The sequence below is a fragment of the Gekko japonicus genome, unplaced genomic scaffold (genome assembly GCF_001447785.1).
Source record: "Gekko japonicus isolate JY-2015 unplaced genomic scaffold, Gekko_japonicus_V1.1 scaffold2327, whole genome shotgun sequence".
In the NCBI taxonomy this organism is placed as follows: Eukaryota; Metazoa; Chordata; class Lepidosauria; order Squamata; family Gekkonidae; genus Gekko; species Gekko japonicus.
Window position 1 is genome coordinate 228,248 of NW_015172618.1, and position 22,575 is coordinate 250,822.

The following is a 22,575-nucleotide window of genomic DNA, read 5'->3' on the forward strand; positions in this document are numbered from 1 at the left end:
CCTTTGGGTAGTGAAGGGCAGGGTATAAATCCAATCTCTTCTTCTCTTCTATATTAAGCTTTTATTGTTGGCCCTCTTTTCTATTTGACTAACCTTTTCAGGTTCTGGATCCCAGGTTTCTAGGTTCAGTTCTCCCCCCCCCTCTTTTTATCCCAGTCCCCTCCCCCCTCCACCAGCCCAGCCCCTGAATTCAGACCACCTTGTGGTGCATCTCATTGACGTTCTTCACATTTATTTATTGGCTTGTTTACCGGATTCGTACGCTGCTGGTTCTCAAAGCAGCTTACAACAATAAAATCAGATGCTAGGCAGCCCATCTCCCAGATGATGGTGGTGGTGGCGGTGGAACTCTTTAAAACATTTCCAAGCACTCAAGAAGGCACTTGTAAAAGAAAAAAGAAGGCACTTGTAGAGCTCTAAAAACATAAGAAGAGCCCTGCAGGATCAGACCAGTGGTCCCTCTAGTCCAGCATCCTGTCTCACATGGTGGCCAACCAGTTCCTCTTGACAGCTAACAGCAGAGCACAGAGGCCGAGGCCTTCCCCTGATGCTGTCTCCTGGCTCTGGGATCCAGAGGATAAATGCCTCTGAATGTGGAGGCTCCCCTCAGCCACCATTGCTAGTAGCCGTCGATAGGCTTCTCCTCCACACATCTCTCTAATCTTTTCAAGCTGTTTATGTCTGTGGCCGTCACGACATCTTCTGTTATCTACCTGGCGAGGGGGAACTTCTGAGTCAACGAGAGAAGAGCAGTCAGCCTGTGGGATTTATTTATTTATTATTTATTGTTTGTTTATTTATTTATTTATTAGACTTTTACCACGCCCTCCCGCCAAGGCGGCACAGGGCAGCTTACAGTAGTTTAAAGACCAGTATAACAATTAATACAATATCACATCTAAAACAGTACGATCAATAAAATAACCAAATATAGCTTATTAGGATTAAAATTACAATTAAGACGTGGTGGCCATCTGTTATAAATTGTTAGAACAGTCAGTGTGGTCTGGTCTATTAAAACGCTTGCCGGAACAGCTCGGTCTTTACCGCTCTACGGAATCGGTGAAGATCCCGCAGAGCTCGAATTTCATTTGGGAGCTGATTCCACAGTACTGGTGCAGCTAGGGAATGGGTGCTTTGGAGAGTGGGCGCTATGGCATTCTACACTCCTGAAGTTCTACACTCCCCCCAGAATCCCACAATCCCCACAATGTCTAGGAATTTCCCAATCCAGAGTTGGCAACGCCAAGTCCTCTGACTCCGTCAAGAGCCCCCGGTTCTTTCCCCGTACGTTCCCCCAAGGGCACTGAGATCCGAGTTGCCGAATCGCTTGGTCCCTCCTGGCCCTAGGGACGCTAAGTTAACATCGACAAGAACTAGGGGTGGTGACCAGGGAAAGATCCTACAATTGCAAGAACTCTGAATCCTGAGAGGGTTTGGAGAAGGGAAGGCTTTGAAGTACAGGCCTTGTTCAGACAGGAACTTACTCACTTTCCTTTCCTTTATATCCCACCTTCCCCCCTCCTCCCCAATGAGGACCCAAGATAATCTGTAGCTTGAGTTTCTGCCTAGAAAGTGAGGTTCCAAACTTGGTTTTAGTCTTTGTTTGTAGGGAAGAGCTGGGGTGGTCAGGTCCCCTTGCCATCACAGCGGGGGAATTGGGAGGGGGGCTGTTCCAGGGGTGGGCGGGATGTCACGCGTGATGTCCCATTGTGATGATGTCACCCAGAAATGATGTCATCGTATCAGCGATGTCAGACGCAACACTCCAGTTCTGGGGCAAAATTCTATGGGCTTTTTTCCTTCATAACCATAGTTCGTCCAAACACCAGACCAACGCTGCACGACGTTCCCAGAGTGATGACGTCACCCTGGAGTGATGTCATCGTGTTGGAGCTGTTGTGTGAAGATGTCCCTGTTGGGGGGGGGATTCCCCCACAAGCCAACTAGCTGGCAGCGGATCAAAGCCCCCCAAGGCAGGGGAACCCCTAGGAAGAACCAAAACCAGAGTTTTTGTGTTGGTAGCCCAGAATTACAACTGACCTCCGGACGACAGAGCTCAGTTCTCTTACAGAAATGGGCTGTTGTGGAGGGTGGACTCTTTGGCATTATACCCCACTGAGGTCTCTCTCCTCCCCAAACCCCACCCTCCTCAAGTTCCCCCTCCCATCTCCAGGAAATTGGTAACCCTCCCCAGCTTTTTCTCACCCAACACATCGTGGATTGCCATTAAGACCACTCCACTGCATTTGTGCAATTTGTCAGCAAGCCAGGTGTCTGTTCTGTTCGTATTAGAAACACGTTAACACTTCCTCTTTTTAGGTAACATCCCTTCCTGGCCAATCAGTCACCCCGAAAGTGCCCCTGTTTGCCGCAGTATCAGCCGGGCCCCAAGCCTGGGTCAAAGCTAGGGGTCGATGACACATTACTTGCTACCACATGTCAGTAAACGGCTTGTCGTGCAGATAGCAGAGCGTCAGAATTCAATATCTAGTCCTTTCTGTGCATCCAGCGGTGTTGCCTTTCTTCACCTCTGTCATGGCTGAAGGCTAAAAAAACAACCTGTGTTGATGGGTGATATCTTTGCAGGTACCTGAAACCAGATGAGGACAAGAAATCCAAGCACAAGACAGCCGTCAAGAAGAAAACGCTCAATCCTGAATTCAACGAGGTATTTCTGTTCTTCTTCTTGGATCCTGTGGGTACGTGTCTGGGGAGGAGGATTCTCGATATGCAACATCGCCAGGTCGTCGGCTGGTCGTTTACCCGTAAAACTGTCTCTGCCTTTAGATGATTTTGGATTTCTCATCCCTGCAGTTTCGAACCCAAGATCCTTGTTCCTGTTTGGCTTTTTCCTGGTGCAAATCAAACCCGCATTTCCTTATTTTCCCACCATGTTCTGGTGCCTCAAGGGAAGACTCTTTGCCCTGTGCTTTCCCCATAAAATGTGTGCAGTTTTCAGTGTTGTTTGCATGTCCATGAATCTGCATTATATGGATATAAATGGCATGCATTCTACATGCCAATACCAGATAACAATCTAATCGCATGCAGACGCACAACAAGCAGCAGAAAGCAGAGTGCAACTGCCATTCATACCAATATGGATAAGGGGGTTTTTTTGTAACGAAATCATGTTGCTCTTCTTTGTCCCTGTCAGATTCTAAAGAGCCATTACATTCCAGGGCTTGTCAAACTCCCCCCTTGCTTGCTTGTTTATTAGCAACTGTATGTCTGCTGTCTCTCCGGAGACCTGCTGAAGGCATTTCACACAGTAAAAACTAATGCAGTAAAATCATGAAAACAATCGCCCTAAAATCATCACTGCACACCTAAGAGGATACTTTCAAAGGGCAGACATGGTGGTTTGCAGTAGAACAGCTAGGTTTGAGTCCAGTTTGGTGCTGTGGTTAGGAGGGTGATTTATAATTTGGGAGAACCGGGTTTGATTCCCCACTCCTCCCACATGCAGCTGCTGGTGTGACCTTGGGTCAGTCACAAGTTCTCTCAGAGCTGTTCTCTCAAGGGCAGTTCTCAAGAGAGCTCTCTCAGCCCTGCCTACCTCACAGGCAATGTTCCCTCTAAGGCTCCCCTCCCCCACCTTTTCCAACTAATTTTGCAGGCTTAAGTGCACAGAGAGTCACTTTGCAAAGCACCAGAAGCCACCAAATCGCCTGTAGAACATTGCTGAGCCCGGCTCCCCCCCCACCTTCTCCAACTAATTTGCAGGCTTAAGGGCACAGAGAGTCACTTCGCAAAGCACCAGAAGCCACCAGATCACCACTAGCATGCTGCTGAGGCCGGCTCCCTACCCCAAGATGAAACAAACAACCAGGCAGCTCACCTCAGGAAGGGCAGAAGCTGAGCAACAGAGCAGTCCTCATTCTGGGCCAGGGTATCTCCAGGAGCACGAGGCAGAGGACTGCCAGGGAGGGTAGCAGTGCCCCCTTTCACAGGGGAAGCAAACCCCAGCTGAGGGGAGGCGGGGCCAGCCCAGATTAGGAAACACAAAGCATACTGCTGTGTTTCTGTGCTGCCTGAGCAAATGGATCCGTGCTGCATGGCCATTGGGAAGGGAACCTCTCGCCCCTGCGCTGTGGTAAAAATTGCTGCGCTGGCCAGGGGAAATCGGTGCGCCAGCACAGCTTGGCGCAGCTTAAGGGGAACCTAGCTCACAGGGTGTCTGTTGTGGCGAGGGGGAGGGAAAGGAGATGGTAAGCCACTCTGAGACTCCTTCGGGTAGTGAAGGGCGGGGTATAAATCCAATCTCCTCCTCCTCCTCCTCCTCTACCTCCTCCTCTACTTCTTCTTCTTCTTCTGTTCTTTAGAGACCAACAAGATTTTTATGTTATAAGCTTTCAAAAGTCAAAGTACCTGCCAAAGGGAGCTTTGACACTTGAAAGCTTATACCCCCCCCCCATCTTGTTGGTCTGGAAGGTGCTACTGGACTCAAATCCAGCTAATGTAAGAGGATAAATCCCTTCCTAGTTCTGCCCCTTTACCCAGCGAGTCCTGCTTTGATTTTGCCCTGAACCACCCTGTTCCTACTGGTGCTGCCTGACTGACTTTGCCAGCTACTCAAGCCCTAGGAGTTTTGGACCCCAGGATCGGTGCAGTTTCCATCACAAAATGCATGTGAACTACAAGGTCCTGAACTACAAGTTACCTGAGCTTGTTCTGATAATATCCGGCCAGGCCTGACTCCTGAAGGGGCTCGTGTGTGTTCTCCTGAGGGCAAGAGCCAGTCCAGAGGCCCTGCTTTGTGAAAGGTGGAAAGGATGAGGTTCCTCAAGTTGGGCTGAGTTCCTTTGGGACTTCATATGGCAGGCCTGGGCTTGGAGAAAGGATGGAGTTAAACATCTGATGGAGTTAAACGTTTCTCCTGAGTATCAGTTCCACTTGTTTCCTCACAGGAATTCTGCTATGAGATCAAGCACGGCGACTTGACCAAAAAGACCTTGGAGGTGACGGTGTGGGATTACGACATTGGCAAATCGAATGACTTTATTGGTGAGTCTGGGGGGTCCTTGGGAAATATCCACCAGAGGGCTTGATTCTGATACGTCACTTGGGTGGAAAATTCCAATCTGAATCACAGATTGATCACTCCCCTATCCCTGCCCGCGGCTACCTTGCACAGCCCGACAGTTTGAGGCTCTTGTCATTTTGGAGTGGGTTCACAAGTTGACATTCCAAAATGTTCTCTCTCGCTGAATATCTAGTGGGTGAGCAGATTCAACTGTCTTCTCCCATTGTATGGGCAGCCTCCCTTGACAAATTCACAAACACGTTGCCTTTTGGTGTAGTGGTTAAGTGCGCAGACTCTAATCTGGGAGAACTGGGTTTGATTCCCCACTTCTCCACTCACAGCTGCTGGATGACCCTGGGCAAGCCATAGTTCTGTCAGAGCTGTTCTCTCGGGAGCAGTTTCTGTCAGAGTTCTCTCAGCCCCGCCTACCTCACAGGGTGCCTGTTGTGGGGAGGGGAAGGGAAAGGAGTTTGTAAGCCACTCTGAGACTCCGAGTGAAGGGCGGGGTATAAATCCAATCTCTTCTCTTCTACTTCTTCTACTATACAGCTGTTGCTCTCCCTCCGCTTTGCACTCCTTGCAGCCTTTCCAGGGTCAGTGGCCGGTATTTTATGGGCTGTGGGCAGGGTGGGGATCACGCATGCCCCTTCTCACTCCAGTCGCCATCTCCGTTCCCTTCTCCTGGGTGACGCCCAATCAGGACCACCTTCTCCCCGTTGCATCTCCTTTCTCCTTCCTCCTGTGGCGGCTACACCAGAAGGAGCAGAATAAAATTTCCTTGCGTGGGCTTGAGCAGGGTTGCTGACCTCCAGGTGGGGTGAGGAGATCTCCCGCTATTGCACCTGATCTCCAGGTGACAGAGGCAGGCGACAGAGATCAGTTCACCAGGAGAAAACAGCCACGTCGGAAGGTGGACTCTATGGCGTTATACCCCGTTGAATCCCCTCCCCTCCTCAAACCCCGTCCTCCTCAGGCTCCACCCACCCCCAATCTGCAGGTATTTCCCACTCCAAACCTGGCATCCCTACTTTGGGCTGATGGTGAGGGGGCAGCAGGGGGCGATCCTCAGCTGGAGGGGGCAGCAGGGGGCGATCCTATTGAGAAATCGGTGGGCAATCAAGGCTGAGTGTTCCATGGACCTCAATGTTCACTTAAGACTCAGTCTGCGCTGCAGAAAGGGGATGCTGCCTTGGCAGTGAAGTCCACACAAGGCGTGTGACGTTAGGAAGGAAGCAGAAGTCCTTTCTTGCCAAGGAACGGTGTACTAGGATAGGAAAGCTGGAGAAAGTGTTCTAGTTAGCTGTCTCAGGTAGGATGGAGAGAGACTGCAGGGAGCTCATCTTGCTCTCCTGGTGGTTAGGAAAGGAGCAGCCAGCAAGGAAGAGAATCAGGCCCGTTGCTCCAGTGGGGCATTTCAGGGCTCCGCCCCCTCAAATGTGAGGCACCCCCCCCACAACAGCTGCTGCTCTCCCTCCCCTCCTGTGACATTAAAGGGGCCCTCTAGCTGACCTTGCAGGAAGGGAAGGAGAGGGGCGGCTGTACGCCTTCCCTGAACTCCAAGCAGCAATTTCGGGAACCCTTTAAATGCTGTTTTTCAAGCAGGGTGCCTGAACTCCAAGTGGTGAAATCGCCACTTGGAGTTCAGGGAAGGGTGCAGGGCCCCCTCCCGCCCCCTCTGCTGCCCCACAAAATCCCCCCATGCTCCACCAACCCCAAATTTCTGGCTATGAGCTAAGGAGAATCCCTGAGAAAAGCAATCTGGGTAAATAAAGAGACGGCAGCAGAGCAGACAAGAGGAAGGAGACAGAGTGGTCCATCAAGGTAGGTCTGCTCTACCCAGACTGGCAGTGGCTGTCCAGGGTCTCAGGCAGAGGTCTCTCACATCACTTAACGGCCAGATCCTTTTAACTGGGTGTTGTGTAGTGGGTTAGATGCATGTAGAAATCACAGAGACGGATGTAGTGATCAGCATGGTTACTGGTACACAACTAGAACACAGAATACTGGCCGGGTGGCCAACTATGTACAGCACCTGGGGACACCCCTAGATCCTATTGGTGGGTTTAAACCTCCCGCCAAAGTCCCTATTGGTTCCCCAAGGAAAATGCAGGAGCCTAGTCCCTATTGTTCCTAGGAAGTTAAGCTCGGCAGTAAATCGCTGGCGCCTAGTGGCGGTCAGTGGATATTACACTGGGATTAAACCGTGCCCAACAGAGGCTCTTCCACTGAGCCGCAGCCCCTACCCTACTGAAAAGCCGGCCTATGTTGCTGGCTAGCTCTACTGGCCCCTCTTCGTTCTGTTGTGTTCCACACAAAGAGAGGTTGTGCATGCCTTCGCTTCCAGCACTCAGCTCTCCGGAGCTGCTGGCTCCTCCTCTCTTGGGTTTGTGGCCCTCCCTAGTGAACCGTCTCTGTCCCTTGTGTGTTAGGTGGCGTGGTGCTGGGGATCAACGCCAAGGGGGACCGCCTGAAGCACTGGTTCGACTGCCTGAAAAACAAGGATAAGAAAATTGAGCGCTGGCACACACTCACGAATGAGCTGCCGGGGGCGATCCTCAGCGATTGACCCTACGAATGGACCCGGGGACCTGGTCCGACACAGCACAGCACCCGACGAAGGAGCGGCTCTCACCTTCGGACTTATTGTTTACTCCACCGGAAGGGTTTGCACCCCAAGTCAGCAAGAATGAGGGAAAGGGGCTTAGTAACAAGCGGTGGGTTACAGTCCATTTTCTGGGAACGCCTTGGGGGCTGAGCAACACCCTGTTTTCCGTGGTTTGGCGAGCTTCAGTCCTAGAGATCTCTCCGGGACGCCTTGAAATTGCCAGTCAGTTTCGGGGGGGGCGGGTAGCCCAAAGGCCTGCATGCATTAAAATCGTGACTTATTTGATATTCCTGACTCCTGTTCTTGCTGCCTTGCGGCTTCATTGGCAACATAAACGTAGAATATACCGAGTTTTTTTCCCCCCTTGTTTGTCTGTGTGGCTTGTACAACAAAGCATCGATTGCATCTCAGCACTAAAAGAAAGTGTCGCCTCTCGGGGCCATTTCTTGATTTGGGGGACGGGGCGAAGGTCCAGGTCTTCTGATGCGTCACACAATGTTTCCGGTGTGGGGGAGGGGCCGAGTGTGCTTTCCGTTTGACCCCCTTCCCCCCCAAACACTCCCTTTGCCCTGTCTGATGATCTGTGCAAAACATATATGTTAAGGGCTGTGCAGCTGACCGAGGCAGTTGCTTCCTTCCTTCCTTCCTTCAGTCCTGCCTTCTGCCTCCTTCCCTCCTGGGGTAATACAAACAGACCTTCAAAGATTTGGGTTTTTGCTTCCTAGAGCAGCACCTGCGCTCGGAGGCCAGAAGTCCAGCCTCCCCTCCGGGCCCTCCCGTTGCTCTTTCACAGCCAAGGAGCACCCCACTTTCCTTCTTTGTGCAGCTAATATTTTTTAAGGAACCACAAGCCTTCCTTTTCCTGTGTAGTTTCATGTCACTGGCTTCAAACATGACATTCCCGGCCCCCCTTACTCTCTCTGCTGGCTTCTATCAAGTCTCTTTTTTGTTAAGTGCAAGTTCAGAGCTGATCTTTCTGAAACAGCGAACCAGAGAGAGCGGCTTCCATCCAAGCCCAAGTAGTCATCAGAGGAGTCACCCTTCAGCGACATTCAAAGGCGAGTTTTGACTTCCACGGCCAACGCACAGCATGTTAAAAACAAAATTACTCGGATTTTTTTTTTTAATGGTTCTGCCAATAGCACAATTCAGACTCTCTTGTCCAAGTTCTTTTCGTTCAAAAACCAGTATGTTCATCCAGACTTTGTTTTCTGGCCTTTTCTTTTACGGATTTCACGTGACGCTAGTTCTCATGATATTAGTTTACAGATTTCCTGGCAAATCTAAGCTCCTATTTAGACAGCTACCCACAAACAAAGGCATTTCTCACATGTTGCCCTGAGGAAACAGGAAGTACAAGGTACACTTTTCCTGTTGTGGGGGCTCAGAGAGCCATTATCACTTGCAGGTCCCATGGAGAAAGGCCTGGAAAATGCTGCATGAGTTCAGAACCTCCTGGTAACTGTGCAGTTGTTTTTTACAAGGGAAGTCTGTCTGACTAACATATTCACCATTTATGCCCTATGCATGTATTCTCTGCAGGTGGGAAAAATGTCTTCTGTGCTCGGACAGATCTCTGTCTTTAAAATTCTGCTTTTATTTTTTCTCTCTCAATGTTATAAGATTGTTACTTCCAAGAAAATCTTCAGTCGTGGAGTAGTTTCAACATCCTTTTTTTTAAAGAGCTCCATTATATAGATGAGTTTTCTTTGGACAATCATGCCGTGTTCCTTTTCTGTTGCGTTAACTGTTCTGATACTTTAACTGGCAAGCAGGGGTTTCAAACACACGCTCTAACATATATGGTTATCTTTGTTATCAAATCACCTTTGCACCTTCCTTGTGCTGCTTGTGAACTTCTGGCTGCTGCTAATGCAAAAGAGAGAGGCATTTGTTACGCTGATGAGTCCTCTGGCCGTTGTAGTTTTTGTGTTCTTTATTACATACCCACCAGAAGCAAGAGCCAGTTTACAGCTTGCTTGTGAAAATGCCCGAAGGGTCTCAGGGCTGCCTACTTCAGTTTTCTTCTCCATGTCCTTGAGCTTTTCCTCATCATTCTCATGTTCCTCACTTGTAAGTTCCTGTTGGGGGTTTTCCCCCTGTTCTGCATGCGTTTTGCTCCCTCTAGTGGTCGATTCAATATTACACCTGTTTATTTCCAGCATATCTCCTTGCAGGTTTTTTTATGTTGGACATAAACCAGTGTGATATCGAATCGACCACTACAGGAGCAAACACATGTGGAACAGGACCCCCCCCCCAAAAAAAGAAACAAGAACTTACAAGGGAGGGAAATAAGAATGCAGAAACGCCCCTTGTAACAAAATAAATCCTTGTAGCACACCTGCAACAGTATGAGAGCATGCACGATTTTTCCTGCACAATGGATTATCCCCATGTAGGGCTGTGCAATGGATTATCCCCATGTAGAGAACAACACGTGAAGGAACCCACAGAAAAGCCAGGATCCATGCCTTGTTCTTGACGATAACATAACATTACTCTCTGTTGAAGCACACATTTTGCCGTTCTGTTGGTTTTTCCAACTACCGTTAAGACATGCCCCGTGTGGAATCCTTTTGTTTTGTATCAAAGCCTTTTTTTACTGGAACTGTATGTACATATTATACAATATATAAATATACCTAAAAAGATTGCATGCAAGTTGGTGGTTGTCATGCAAAACAAAAACAAAAAAAGACTTGTTAAATGTTTGATACCGATGTTTTGCTACAATGTGACGGCTGCAGAAAACCGTCGTGAAGTTGCATCCCGCCACACACACACACAGAGCGAAATTTTGTATTCCAGTATTATGTGTATCTTTTTTGTCAGATTTGTTTAATCTTTATAAATAGAATCTCAAATAATAAAAAAGAAGAAAGGGGGGGAAAAATCAAAATCGTGTCTCTCGGAAATTGTAAATTAAATGAAATAACGGCGTTCCCAAGTAGAAGTTGTGACGAGAGCCACTAGCTTCGGCTGCTTTTTAAAAGAATTCAATGCACACATCTGGGTTAAGTCTCAGGAGGGCTTGTAGCCACTGCAGCGGAGCCCCTGTATTTAGTTGCCTGGACAGAGAGATGCGGGGCTGAAAGAGGGCCGGCAAACCAAAGCTCAGTCCAGGGGGGGGGGGGGTGGTTTGAAATGATTGGAATCAGTCAGGGATTACAGCTTCAACCTGTTCTGGCTGTGATGCTTTTCTCCTTCTCCTCTAAAGAGCAGGTTCACAACCTGGGGGGAAATCTTAGATTTGTGTCTACAGACAGAAGTGCACATTTCATCCTTGGCCCGTAGCAGCTTTAGTCAGTGGCGTACCAGCTTTGATACCTTCTCAAGAAACATGATTGGGCCACACATGTACACGCTCTGATCACCACCCAGCTTAGGTTAGCCTTTGAAGACTGTTTGGAAGCTTCAGCTGGGGCAAAGCCAGTTCGGTGCAGTGGTTAAGAGCCCGGACTCTAATCTGGGAGAACCGGGTTTGATTCCCCACTGCTCCACGTGCAGCTGCTGGTGTGACCTTGGGTCAGTCACAAGTTCTTTCAGAGCTGTTCTCTTAAGGGCGGTTCTAGAGAGAGCTCTCTCAGCCCCACCTACCTCACAGGGTGCCTGTTGTGGGGAGGGGGAGGGAAAGGGGATTGTCAGCCGCTCTGAGACTCCCTCAAGGGGATGGAGGTCTTACCTGCTTGGCCGGAGTGGTTCTGACTTCTCTATTGCTCTCCCACGTTTTATAGTGAGAGAAGCTCCACGGACCACCTCCGGATCACACATGGGAAAAACAAAACCAAATGCCATCCTTCTCGAACAGGAGGGGGGGGTGTCCTGGTGCCTGCACCAGCAATTTCCCATAATGACTCTTTGGGATAATCATGGGGCAGGCGCAAACAATCCCCTCTTTTCCGGCACCTGTCTTTTCAGATGCTTAAACTAAGCAGCCCACCCCCTTAGGTTGGCATAAAGTCCCACTCATTTTAATGGGGATGGCTTTTGCTCATCAAGACAGTAAGCAAAATTCTCCCGGCTTCATCTGCTTTTCAAGGGAAGAGCTGATTAGGGGGACCTGGGAGGGCTTAAGAAAGCTTACGGTGTCTTAATGCCAAGGCGTTCCTTGGGTTCCGGACGCGCCTGTGGTTGTATAAAGGTGGCCTGCAGCTCTCCAAGATCGGTTGCCAGCTTGCCCTTGACAGGTCGAGACCACCGATACCCTTGACATGCAAACTGCAAATGCATCCCGGGCTTCCCTAAGGAATGGGACGCTCGGCCCCTTCGACGGGCCACAGTGGCCCCACCAGGCCTCACGAAGCGTCTACACCTCAGTGGCTGTGCTCATGGGGGCGGTGACCATCTCCGCATCCCTGGCGAATGGGCTAGTGATCGCGGTCTCTGTCCGGTTCAAGAAACTCCGCTCCCCTTTGAACTACATCCTGGTGAACCTGGCGACAGCCGACCTCCTAGTCACCTTCTTTGGAAGTACCATCAGCTTTGCCAACAACGCCGTCGGCTTCTTCGTGTTTGGCAAGACAGTGTGCCGGTTTGAAGGGTTCATGGTCTCCTTAACAGGTAGAGTCAATCGTCACAACACCCGTGGCTGGGTGGGTATCACTATTGTTAGCTCCATATTGGGGGGGGGCGAAGGTTGAGGCAAGGAGGGCAGCTCATGAAATTGCAGCTGAGGCAGAGCTGACACGAGAGCTAATGGAGCACAGTGGTTAGCATTGCAGGTTAGGATTAAGGAAGGAGACCCATGTTCAGTTCCCAACTCCATGTTGGGAGTCAGTTTGGTGTAGTGGTTAACTGCGCGGACTCTAATCCGGGAGAACTGGGTTTGATTCCCCACTCCTCCACTTGCAGCTGCTGGATGACCTTGGGCAAGCCATAGTTCTGTCAGAGCTGTTCTCTCAAGGACCGTTCTTGAGAGAGCTCTCTCAGCCCCACCTACCTCACAGGGTGTCTCTTGTGGGGAGGGGGAGGGAAAGGAGTTTGTAAGCCGCTCTGAGACTCCGAGTGAAGGGTGGGGTATAAAGCCAATCTCTTCTTCTTCTATGTGAGGCCCAATGACAAGTTAAACCAGGGGTCTCTAACCTTTTTTTTGAGGGGGGGTATTTTTGCATTTGTGTGTGTACGTGTGCCCGTGCCTGGAAATCATGGCTAGCTCACAGTAACTCAGCTTAGAGGGAACATTGGCCCCAACCTCTCTGAGCTGCAGGCATCGTTGGCAGTCTGAGACGGCGTGGTGGCTGCCACCACCACAAAATGGCTGCCACGGGAGGTGAAGCCAGACACAAAATGGCCGCCGCAGCTGACCTTCAGTCCCACAGTAAACATCCCTGTGCTGCAGTGGCAACTGTTGCCATAGCAATATCTTTGAAAATCCGCACAGCCAATCAGATCTCCAGTGGCCAATCAAAAGCCTTTCTGGGCAAAAGCCCCCCCTGGACCTACCCAGTTTCTAAAGTAGTCGGTGGGCACCAGGATATCTGTCAGAGGGCCCCGTGGTGCTTGCATGCGCCATATCGGGGGCTCCCGTGTTAGACAGCGCTCAGGTTGTGTACAGGTCTGCCACAGGGCCTGACAGTCAGAGATGCACTGGATGTTCCATGTAGGGCTGCCAGGACCCAGGTGGGGGCAGGGGATGCCCCAGGTTTTGGAGCTCCCCCCAGATGCTGGCCAGCTGGCTGGTGTGAGAAAGCCCTGTCCCCCAACAGTCATCCATGGCCCCGCTTGAAAAGAGTGGGCGCCATGCACCCCTGCCCCGCAAGCCATGAATCTGCAGCTTGCAGGACAGGCAAGCGTGGCACCTGCTCCCCCCCCCCCAACCATTTAAAAGGAAGGTTCCCTTTAAATGGTTGGGGGGAAACGGAGGGTGTGTGTGTGTGCATGGCACAGTGTCCCCGATGTGATGATGTAACTCTGCATGATGTCACCGCATTGGGACGGCCCCTCCCCCTCCCGGACTGCCCCCCATCCCCTCACTGGGAAGGAGATGGGATGTGGCAACCCTAGTTCCATAGTTAGAACCCAATTCCTAGGTATGGGGGGGGGGGCCCTGATTCAAGCTCGGACCACAGCGTGTGGAACAGAAGGAACTTAACGCCTTCCCTCTGTGCTGCCTTCCTCTGGGAGACACCATTTGTCCCATTGAGGGTTCCATGTGTACTTATGGGGTTCATGTAGGATTCTCCAATGGTCCAAATAACATCCCTCAGGATTGTTTCAGATGGGGGGAAATTGCATGGAGGGGGGCTTCAGCGCCTTCCCCCTGCGCACTTTGATTCCACTGTGAATCAGGGCCTCCCCCCATACCAGAAAACTAACTTCCCAGCAAGAAATTTGCAAGGCACACCTGCTCATTAGGACCCAGGGCAGACTCAGACCCAGCCTGAGGACTGCGTAAGGCCCTCAGCCTTGAACCTTGCAGACTTTCTGTCATCCTAACCTACTGTGCAGGAGTGTGTATCAGTACTGTCAGCTCCATACTGGATTGGGGGGGGGCTAAGTTCTCTCAGAGCTGTTCTCTCAAGAGCAGTTCTCTCAGAGCTCTCTCAGCTCCCTGTGCAGGACTGCCGTGAGCATAAAATGGAGGAGGTACACTATCCTGCCCAGCTTGGAAGAAGAAGCAGGCTGAAAGGAGCGTTTTCTAGCTTACTCTTGTAGATCCATAACATTATATATTTCTGAATACCAGCCACCCAGTAAAAATCCTCAAAGCGGTTGTTCGAAATGTCTATTAAAAACCCAATAAAATGACAACATTTTGGCACACCTGATTTACGAAGGGAGGCATTCCTTCTCTGAATGCTGCTTGTGAAATGAAAACACTCTAAACACATTTTTACACTTCCCCAGAAAACCTTAGAGGCATGATATCACACGGTAATGAGCTCTTCTTAAATCCTACAAACAGGCCTGCAGCCAGAAACTTGCAAGTGGATGAGTGGGTCCCCTAACAGGGTACTGCAGGGCTCTAAATCCACGTGAAACAGCACAGAGAGCTGGTTTCGTGTAGCAGTTAAGAGCCAGGTTAATCTGGAGAACCAGGTTTGATTCCCAACTCCTCCGCATGCAGCTGCTGGTGTGACCTTGGGTCAGTCACAAGTTCTCTTGGAGCTGTTCTCTCAGGAGCAGTTCTCTCAAAGCTCTCTCAGCCCCACCCACCTCACAGGGTGTCTGTTGTGGGGAGGGGAAGGGAAAGGAGTTTGTAAGCCGCTCTGAGACACCTTTGGGTAGTGAAGGGCGGGGTATAAATCAAATCTCTTCCTCCTCCTCCTCCTCCTCCTCCTCTTCTTCCTTCTTTCTTCTTCTAAGCAGGAGAAGGCTGCTTTTGTTTAGTGGCCCAAGCAAGGAGGTGGGGCTTTCCGGTGCCCAGCACCACAAACGAGAACACACGCCTCCACCCACGTTCCCTGTGCCCAGGTGTACACTGCAGTGCAAAATGGTTGTTGTATCCCATATGTATCCGATGTTTCTGGTTCAGCAAAGAGAACCTGCAGGCGGGTATTTTTGGCTGGGTCAGGGGGGAAGTCATCCATCCAGAGCTACCTCGAGGTGGGACCTTGAGATCCCCAGAATTACAACTGATCTCTAGACAGCAGAAGTCAGCTCCTTTGGAGAACATTCCCTTAGTGACCCTAGCTAGATTCAAGTTCAGTAGCATCTCCGAGAGGAACAGGATTTGGGGGGGGGGGATAAGAGTCCAAGCTCCCTTTGTTAGATATTTGATGAAAGAAGTTTTGACTCTTGAAACACTGAAGTTCTGGTTGGTCTCTACGGTGCTGCTTGGCTCAAATCTAATTGTTTTACTGGAGACCAACACAGCTATCCTGAAACTAATTCGAGTGATAGCCAGGGTGGGGCCAGTGGGTGCCCGGCCCCTGTGGTCCGCCAGTTCACTCACTCAAAGACTATTTGAAGAAATGCTTACGATTGGTGAGATGACATTTTCCATTCTAAGAACTAAACAAAAGCAGCCTTCTCCTGCTTAGAAGAAGGAAGAAGGAAGAAGAAGAGGAGGAGGAGGAGGCGGAGGAGATTGGATTTATACCCCGCCCTTCACTACCCAAAGGTGTCTCAGAGTGGCTCACAAACTCCTTTCCCTTCCCCTCCCCACAACAGACACCCTGTGAGGTAGAAGAAGAAGAGAAGAGATTGGATTTATACCCCACCCTTCACTACCCGAAGGAGTCTCAGAGCGGCTGACAAACTCCTTTCCCTTCCCCTCCCCACAACAGACACCCTGTGAGGTAAAAGAAGAAGAAGAAGAGAAGAGATTGGATTTATACCCCATGGCCCTTCACTACCCAAAGGTGTCTCAGAGCGGCTTACAATCTCCTTTCCCTTCCACTCCCCACAACAGACACCCTGTAAGGTAGGTGGTAGCTTGTGCGGGTACTGTTCTGCCTTTTAAAGAAGGGGAATCCCCCTTCAGCCAGGAAGACTGTGAGCCTGGCAAAGTGCTTCGGGGTGGTGAGGGACAACCAACTTCCTCCACCTAAGGGCTGAATCCTCCTCAGCTCAGACGCCTTGGAGATGAAACACCCTTCCAGCCATTTTGCTACCCCTACCTCTCAAAGTGAGATCTGGCCACAGCAGAGGTCTTGAAGCCCTGCCTAGGGAGGAAGGGTATCTGTGCCCTATGGTGATGATGTTAAACATTACTTAAGAGAGGAATTTGGTTAGCACTAGAGCGGTTTCATTGTGTCCCAAGCATTCTTAGAATGTTATTTGTGCCATATATATATTGGTCACGGGGTACACAGTGAAGTTCTTTCCAGAATGTGCCCTGGTACTCAAGGAATGCTTGGTGAGGTCCTTGACCAGAAAGCTGCCTGTTACTTCCATTTTTCAGAGTAAGAAATCCAAGAGAACTTGCTTGGTCCTGTATTTGGGCCTCCTGGTATTTTTGTCCCTCTTTCAGGGATTGTGGGCCTTTGGTCCTTGGCGATCTTGGCCTTCGAGAGGTATCTGGTGATCTGCAAACCTGTGGGAGGTTTCCAGTTCCAGCAAAGGCATGCAGTGATTGGCTGCCTTTATACATGGGTGTGGTCATTAGTTTGGACGGTCCCCCCATTGTTGGGCTGGAGCAGCTACGTCCCAGAAGGTAAGACTGCTGGGTATGCAATTACTGAAATGGAAAGAGATGTGCTGTCTTTGCAAGTGCAAGGATTAGGAGTTTTAAAAGGGATGAGCCTCATGGATAAGGCTGTTGTCTAAGCCCCTTTCTGCACCCATATTTTGCCCCGGTTTCTGAGTGCATCCTATTCTTCCATTCTGCATTCCCTCCCACTTTCACTTCCAGTTGGCATTTGTTTTACAGGAATCTGCATTCAGACTGCTTCCAGCACACAGTTGCCCCGCAGTTACCAAAACTCCTTTTGCAGCTATTCTTTGTTCTCATCCACTTTTGAAGTCCTAATCCTTTCTAAAGTAGAATCGTTTCTGCGGGTATTTAAGTGCTGCCCACTGGCCTCCCCCGTTTACGCCCCTCTCTCTTTAGGTTGACGCTCCCTGCCCGTTCTGTTTTATTGCCTTCCTTCTCCAAAGACGAAACAGGACGTGTCCTCCCACTCAGGCAAACTTTTAAAAAGCCAGAGAGAACATAAGAAGGAATCAGTAAATATAAAGGACTAGGGGATTCCCTGCTCTCAAATGTGTCAGTCTTGCATGTGTGGGTCTGGATTTCCCCTTCCCTTTCTTTTTGCAGAATCACAGAGGGAGGGAGAGGTTGGGTCTGCAGTTAAAAGTTTTGGAAGATGTTTGCCTTTCCAACAACCACACAACATCACACAACGTTTCCATATCAATGAGGCAAAAATTGCAGGTTTTGCTTGTAGATGCAGAATGCATACACAATACACAAACAAATAAACCGGAGGGGGGAGGAACCGGTGCAGAGGGAATGTGTGCAACCGTGAAGTCAGCCCTTAAGGCTTTTACTCCTCAGATTCTCCAGTGTAGAAAGGGCCTCACTCTCCTCATGATGCTCTGATTTAAAGAATTAATTTCAGGATGCTGGTGAGCTGGATCAAAATCTCTTCTCTTTCTGGACAATCCGCTCTTTCCATCTTTGAATCAGGGCGGCAAACCCCAGATGCCACAGAGAGCCAGCCCCCCCCCTGCAACAGCACACTGCCTTCAAGTCTCCTGTAGCAACTGTCAGTTTGTCTCTGATCAACTTTTTGTCCCATGCCATAGAGTGCCGACCAACTCTGATGGATTTCCAAAGGCTCCAGTTAATCAAGGCCTGCTGGGAGCTAGCCTCTGTTAATGTTCCAGGGAGCTCTGTCAATATTCCAGAACAAAACGTTCAGAGAAACGGCAGTGGCTGTTTGTTTTTGACACAAACGCTGTGGGTTTCTCGTCTCTCTTTGCGCCGCCGGCCCCCCTCCCCCCTTTTAAAATTCAACCTTTAAAATCTGATGGAGGCAAACCTCAAGTGACACAAACATAACTTCCACTGTGATTTTGAAAGCCAGTCTCTAAGATCAGGAATCCTTCCATCCGGAATGTCTCTTAATTTGAGCAGAGCACAACATAGATTCCCTTTCTGAAGGCCCTCATTTCTCTGATGAACAGACCAACAACGTTTTGTTCTGCATGCACACGAAAGCTTATACCCAGAATGAAACTTTGTTGGTCTTAAAGGTGCCACTGGACTCAAATTTTGTTCTGCTGCTTCAGATCAACATGGCTACCCACCTGGATTTCTCCGATGACTTTGGATTAATTTCCCACTTGCTTCATTCCCAGGCTTAGGAACATCCTGTGGACCCAACTGGTACATGGGCGGTACCAACAATAACAGCTACATCATGGCCTTGTTTGTGATGTGCTTCGCTCTGCCTCTTGGCATGATTATCTTCTCCTACGCCAACTTGCTATTGACATTGCGAGCAGTGAGTACCCCGAGGCTATGCGTGGTTTGGTTACAGGGCACATGCTATGCAGATGTAAAGGTTCAATCCCCGGGATCACCAGTAGGTTGCCATCTCAGCTAGCAGGTATTAGGGATGCCATTCCCCAGCAGGGGGTGGAGGATCCCCCAATTTTTGGGCCTTTCCCCTGCCACCGGCCAGCTGTTCAGTGGGGGGGGGAATCCCGTCCCCAAAGGCAACATAATGACATCACACAGAAGTGATGTCATCACATTGGCGACACTCTGGTATTTTGGGCAAAACTCTATGGTAACCATAAAGTTTTGCCCCAAATACCAGAGTGTCACTGTACAACATCACCGACGTGATGTCTCTTCTGCATGACATCATTATATCGCGTGCACATCGTGTGGTCCCCCCACTCATGAGAAGTCTCTCCCCAGCCACCGGGTTGATCCGACCTGGCAATCCCAGCAGGTATTGCGAAACGCCCTGCTCAGTCTGAGATCCTGGAGAGGATCTATGTATCTATCTATGTATGTTATTTACGTTACCTATAGTCTGCCTTTCTCACAGGGGCAAGGTGGATTACACTTAACGAATCAGTGCAGTCAAAAACATGGGACATTCAATAAACAAGGCATGAGGATTCAAACCACCAGAAAAAACTGAGGCCTGGCATAAGTATTAACGCAACGCCCATTAATAAAATTACATAATAGGATCCTACTTACAATAAGCTACATGCAGCAGCATAGACCATAGTCTCCATGATTTATCCAGATAAATTTGTGAACCATTTTGTAATTTTTTTGCTTTATTTAAGAACATACGAACATAAGAAAAGCCAATGTTGGATCAGGCCAATGGCCCATCCAGTCCAACACTCTGTGTCACACAGTGGCCAAAAATACCAGGTGCCATCAGGAGGTCCAGCGGTGGGGCTAGGACATTAGAAGCCCTCCCACTCTTGACCCCCCCCAAGCACCAAGAATACAGAGTATCACCTGTCCCAGAGTCCCAATCCATACCTTGTGGCTAATAGCCACTGATGGACCTCTGCTCCATATGTTTATCTAATTCCCTCTTGAAGCCGTCCATGCTTGTTGCCGCCACCACCTCCTGTGGCAGTGAATTCCATGTGTTAATTACTCCTTTTATCCATTCTAACCTGACCAATAGTTCTCCTTTCTCATTACAATAGTCTAGCCTGGAGGTGACCATTGCACGGATCACTGTGGCCAAGTCAGAGGAGGAGAGATAGGGAACCAGTTGCCTGACCAGCCAAAGATGACAACATTCATGGCCTGGGCCTCCATTGACAGCAAGGCATCCAGGATCACTCCTAGACTCTTCACTGAAGGCGCTGGCGTTAATGACGCCCCGCCAAGGGTTCGGAGTTGGATTCCCAATCCCACCCCGCCACAACTCAGGCACAGGACCTCCGTCTTCAATGTCTTTAATTTCAGCCGGCTCTGCTGCGACCAACCAACCGTAGCCTCCAAAGTCTTGGCTAGAACATCTGGGATGGAGTGCTTCTGTCCGCCCATCAGCAGATACAGCTGGGTGTCATCAGCATACTGGTGACAACCCAGCCCAACATCCCAGATTAACTGGGCAAGGGGTTGCATGTAGGTGTTAAACTACATGGGTGAGAGGATCACCCCCCCAACATGCCACATACCAAAGGGTAACACAAAGAAACCCTTTCCCCAAGCACCATGTTATGTCCCCAACCATGGAAAAAGGAGACTAGCCATTGCAATGCTGTCCCCAGTATCCCCACAGCAGCGAGGCGGTGGGTCATAAGATCGTAGTCGACCATGTCAAACGCTGCTGTTAAGCCAAGCAACAACAGCAGCGCTGACCCCCCTCAACCCAGATGTCCTATGTGAACCGGCTACGAGAGGTTCCGCAAGAAAGACCCAGCGAAATCAAGGTGTTGCAAATGTTAGGTGGCCTGGCTGTTTGGGCCCCTTGTTCTGCTGCAGCCGGGAATGGCTTTAGTACGCTCTTTGAAGTATAAGCCTGACTTTCAAACGTCTCTCATTTCCAGAGCCGGCACTGAGATTTTAGCTTGATTCTTTAGATATCCCTTGTGACCTTTACTGAAATCCCAGATGCTCATCACATGGGAACATTACTGGTTAGCCAAGCGTCCCCTGGATGTGTGCCATTTTATAGGCATCATTGCAGACCAGTGAGGCGTTTGTTCTTTCGTGGCTTTCCTCATCCTCCCCGCAGGTCGCGGCTCAGCAGAAAGAACAAGAGACAACCCAGCGTGCGGAGAGGGAGGTGACCCGGATGGTCATCACTATGGTGATGGCCTTTCTTGTCTGCTGGCTGCCCTACGCCACTTTTGCCATGGTGGTCGCCACCAGCAAGGACCTCTCCATCCAGCCGGCACTCGCCTCTCTGCCATCCTATTTCTCCAAGACAGCCACAGTGTACAACCCCGTCATTTATGTCTTCATGAACAAGCAGGTGAGTGCCTTGGGAACTAGCAACATGCAAGGGGGAGGGTTGTGTATGCATTTGCTTGTGAGCTGAGGTTAAAAGAAAAACGCTTATCGACATCCCCTAAGTGTGGGAGGGAAGGAGGAACTCTCCTCTGTGGGCATGAATTTGAGCCCTGGGAGGTAGCAGAGCCAAGAAGCCATCTTTTGCCCTCACCTCCTTTCATGGTCTCCGAGGTCAACTGGATCTTGTCTGATCTTACTGTCTCTACGTTTTTCTGCCCCGTGCAGTTCCGCAGCTGCATCCTGAACACAATGAGCTGTGGCCGCATCCCGCTGGCAATGCCGGAAACGACGCCAGCCGTGATTGCCGTCCGTGGGGGCCTTGCCTTGACCTCAGAAGGGAGGGGAAATAAGGTGGCCTCTACATAACTGCGCAGCTGGACTACGGGGCCTAGTTTCCACCCCCGAAACTTACAATTTCTGCCAAGGAGCATCATTATTTCAGGACTGATGTACTGTGCTTCTTACCTCTGGTCCAGGCGGGTTCTACGTTCAGCATGAGAATCTGAATTGATTACTTGCGTTCCGTGCATATGAGCCGCTGGAACAAACCTCCCTTCATGCTTTTGGTGGCTCGTCCGCGTATAAATATTTTAAAATATAAGGATTGGCATGTTTATCAGTTAGTCCTTCATCTCCCTCCCCAGTTCTTTTATTGCAGTAATTTTATAACAGGAGGGGCCTTTCTGTTTGTTGTCATAGCACCTGCCACCGATGACATTTGTCTAGATTCAAACTGAACCATGCTGAAAACCTGCAGGACCATTTTGTTTCCTAAGATGAGAGGTGCTCGTTTTTGGAGGGCTGCAGAAGTGCTTTCGAGCCATCTCTGCCCCTCTCAAAAGGCTCCATCAGTCATTTCCCTCATTCATACCAGCAGACGCTGCTCTGATGAAGGGTCTCCTCTTTCTCTGTACCAATAAGAGGCAAAATACATGTTATGTGTGACACCAGTCAGGACATAAGTGCCCAACCCAGTCACACGTTTGGGCGCAGACTAACCTTCACTCCCTGCTGTGTATGAAACCCAAGGAAGGGGCAAAGAGTCCCTCTGCCATTGGGAAAATGATGCAGGAGGGAAGGCCAAAGCCCTTCGTTCATCCTTGCAGCATTTGGAATTATATGGAGTGATGGAGAGATTTTTAAAGGTTAATCTCCATGTGAATGTGTGAATGAACTTAATAGGGCAACCATAACCCAACTTGTGTCACCCATAATCTCTCTTATAAATTAAAGCCGAATGATGGTGGCACTTCTCTAGAACATTCCACACGCTTCAGAATTGGTTGGCGCCCTGGTGTGTCACTCACAGGGCGTCCCTCTCCATTCGCTGTGCTGCCACCCTTTCGCCCTCAGTTTCCACTCGCCCTCAGTTTCCACTGGCCAGACACCCTCACTCGGGCCCATATGAAACACCGGTGGATACTGCTTCCCTCTATGGGATTGTACATTGAAGGCCGACATGCGCTGGCTCCACCCAGCTACCTGGAAAGGCGCTGGGGGTGGCCCGTTCCCTCGCTCTTCCCCCGTGCGGTCTGCATATGAGGG

The 22,575-nt window shown here is 50.0% G+C and overlaps 2 protein-coding genes across 2 annotated transcripts in view; both read left to right on the plus strand.

The window, feature by feature from the left end:
• LOC107119197 (double C2-like domain-containing protein beta) overlaps positions 1-7,595 on the plus strand; it is a 213,454-nt gene extending 205,859 nt beyond the window's left edge. Inside the window, exons 13-15 of the mRNA XM_015421658.1 lie at positions 2,590-2,671; positions 4,914-5,010; positions 7,459-7,595. Of these exons, the coding sequence (XP_015277144.1) occupies positions 2,590-2,671; positions 4,914-5,010; positions 7,459-7,595 (316 nt within the window). The remainder of the gene's footprint in view (positions 1-2,589; positions 2,672-4,913; positions 5,011-7,458) is intronic.
• Positions 7,596-11,848: 4,253 nt separating this feature from the next.
• Positions 11,849-21,396, plus strand: LOC107119198 (pinopsin-like). The gene is made up of 5 exons (XM_015421659.1): positions 11,849-12,197; positions 16,552-16,734; positions 18,384-18,529; positions 20,753-20,992; positions 21,256-21,396. The coding sequence occupies exons 1-5, from the start codon at positions 11,849-11,851 to the stop codon at positions 21,394-21,396; spliced, it is 1,059 nt and encodes a 352-aa protein (XP_015277145.1).
• The last annotated feature ends 1,179 nt before the right edge of the window (positions 21,397-22,575 follow it).